At 52.1% G+C, this 2,113-nt stretch overlaps 1 protein-coding gene across 1 annotated transcript; it reads left to right on the forward strand.

The window, feature by feature from the left end:
* The first annotated feature begins 586 nt into the window (after nucleotides 1-586).
* Nucleotides 587-1,940, forward strand: LOC119293695 (gamma-interferon-responsive lysosomal thiol protein-like). The gene is made up of 5 exons (XM_037572074.1): nucleotides 587-877; nucleotides 1,022-1,087; nucleotides 1,224-1,364; nucleotides 1,463-1,555; nucleotides 1,663-1,940. The coding sequence occupies exons 1-5, from the start codon at nucleotides 602-604 to the stop codon at nucleotides 1,774-1,776; spliced, it is 690 nt and encodes a 229-aa protein (XP_037427971.1). The 5' UTR covers nucleotides 587-601; the 3' UTR covers nucleotides 1,777-1,940.
* Nucleotides 1,941-2,113: the final 173 nt, after the last annotated feature.

Below are 2,113 nucleotides of genomic sequence, written 5' to 3' on the forward strand. Positions count from 1 at the left end.
GTTGCTGACGCGTGGGCCCGTGGTTGTCCCGCATCATTAACAAAGACGTGGGAGGTAGTTGACCAGCCGCCAGGTGAGGACGTGGCGGGCACCGAGAGAACGCGCGGTGCTTCCGCGTCGACGCATTTCAGCCTTAAATTTGGGCTGGAAATGGGTCAACGCGAACGTGATTTGGGAATAGGTCGGCGCGTTGGACCATCACTTTTGTTCGCGGCGACACAAAAAAACGGAAAATGGATCGCAGTGTTAGAGTTGCTCTCATGTATACACCAAACGTACCGAATGTCAGAGCACGCAGGTGTGCTGCTGTCTCACACTCTTTTTGAACGGCAAATTCACGCTAACCTTATCTTGAATTGCTTATGTAGTACATATCCTGGGAAATACGTCACCTTGTTAATCTAAAACTATTTTTTAGATGGAGCTATGCACTTTCAGTTAGGGAGTAAGTCCATCGTGACACTGCAGCGAACTTGTACGCCTCGTTCCAGCACCCCGCGGCACACGCGGCCACCAGCTTGCGCTTGGTGCTAATCACCTTCTATAAAAGCCCCCTTTGCCAATCTCCTCTGCGCATTGCTCGATCGGTTGAGCGAACACCATGGCGCGCGGCCTCCGCCATCTCCTGCTCCTCGCAGCGCTCCTCCAGCTGCTTTCGGCCACCTCCGCGGCGACGGCCGGCGACGTCGCCACTGGCAGGGGCAGCGAGAAGGTGCACGTGGCGATCTACTACGAGTCGCTGTGCCCCTACTCGGTCCGCTTCGTGGCGAACCACCTCTTCAAGGCCTACAGGGACGGCCTGCTCGACGCCGCCAATCTCACCCTCGTCCCCTATGGCAACGCCGTGGTCCGCAATGACGGCACCATCTCCTGTCAGGTGTCCCCGCGCCCCGACCACGACTCTGCTCTCCTTTCCTTCTTCACACGCGGATCCAGTGCTCTTTGGTTAATTGCTGATGCTGCTGAGCTGTTCCGAATTTCTGATGTCCATACGTGACGTTGGGATGTTGGCTTGTTGCAGCATGGCCCCGAGGAATGCCTTCTCAACACCGTGGAGGCTTGCGCCATCGACGCCTGGCCGGACGTGGTAATTTAGTTTATTCACGCCTCATCTTACTAATCTCTGCTCGCTGCTTCACCACCCGACGTATTATTGCGACCGCATGACACAACAACGACAACGAGAACTTTTCTTGAAATTGATAGCTGTTGTTTTTATGCAGAAGGTGCATCTCGGCTTCATTTACTGCGTGTCGGACCTGGTGTTGAAGAACAAGCACCGGGAGTGGGAGTCGTGCTTCCAGAAACAGGGGCTTGACCCAAAGCCAGTCACGGAGTGCTACAAGGGCGAGCGTGGCCACAATGTCCGTCCCCCTTTGCATCTGCGTTTCTTGCATCATCCACATGCATTTTACATGTTGAATTGCTAAACCAGTGCTGGCATTTCGCATGTTCCATCCAGCTATCGCTCGAGTATGGGAGACAGACAGCTGAGCTCGTGCCTCCTCACCAGTTCGTTCCATGGGTGGTGGTCGACGGCAAGCCGCTCTACAACGTAAGGGGCCGTTTTCTTCATCTTTGCCATGGGACAATTTCATGTCTGAATTTCACCATCTATTGATGCATAAGCCAGTCCTTGAATCGATCTTGTCCCGGTATCAGGATTACGGGAACTTCAAAGCTTACATCTGCAAGGCGTACAAGGGCTATCCCCTCCTCGAGGCGTGTCGAAGCCTGGGCCTGGAGGCACACGACGATGTGTACGGCCGACTTTGATCGTGATGATGATGATGCCATCGCCAAGATTAGGATGGTCCTGCCGGATGGTGATAATAATGATTGATAAATTTATGTTTCCTCTCGGGGATCATACATCTGAACATAGGGCAGTTCAATCTCTCTGTTAAGGTTAATAAATCAAGTGGTTGTGCTCTTAGATTGATCTGGTTTGCTGGGTTGACATGTGGAGGAATCAATAGCCCGATCCTGGAGTACAATGTACTCCGTTTAGAAAAAAACATTCAGCATAGAAAGTTTCGGTCCTCTAGACTATGCTGAATGCCAAATTTATCATGCAAATATCGTCATGGCAGTTTTTTTTTTTTTTGAGGTG

Source organism: Triticum dicoccoides, chromosome 4B (genome assembly GCF_002162155.2).
Source record: "Triticum dicoccoides isolate Atlit2015 ecotype Zavitan chromosome 4B, WEW_v2.0, whole genome shotgun sequence".
NCBI lineage: Eukaryota > Viridiplantae > Streptophyta > Magnoliopsida > Poales > Poaceae > Triticum > Triticum dicoccoides.

Excerpts from the sequence above, each read along its gene's own strand:
- LOC119293695 (XM_037572074.1), top strand. The coding sequence starts at position 602 with ATGGCGCGCGGCCTCCGCCATCTCCTGCTCCTCGCAGCGCTCCTCCAG. Across the intron at positions 878-1,021 it reads ACGGCACCATCTCCTGTCAG|CATGGCCCCGAGGAATGCCT; the intron begins GTGTCCCCGCGC and ends GGCTTGTTGCAG. Across the intron at positions 1,556-1,662 it reads ACGGCAAGCCGCTCTACAAC|GATTACGGGAACTTCAAAGC; the intron begins GTAAGGGGCCGT and ends TCCCGGTATCAG.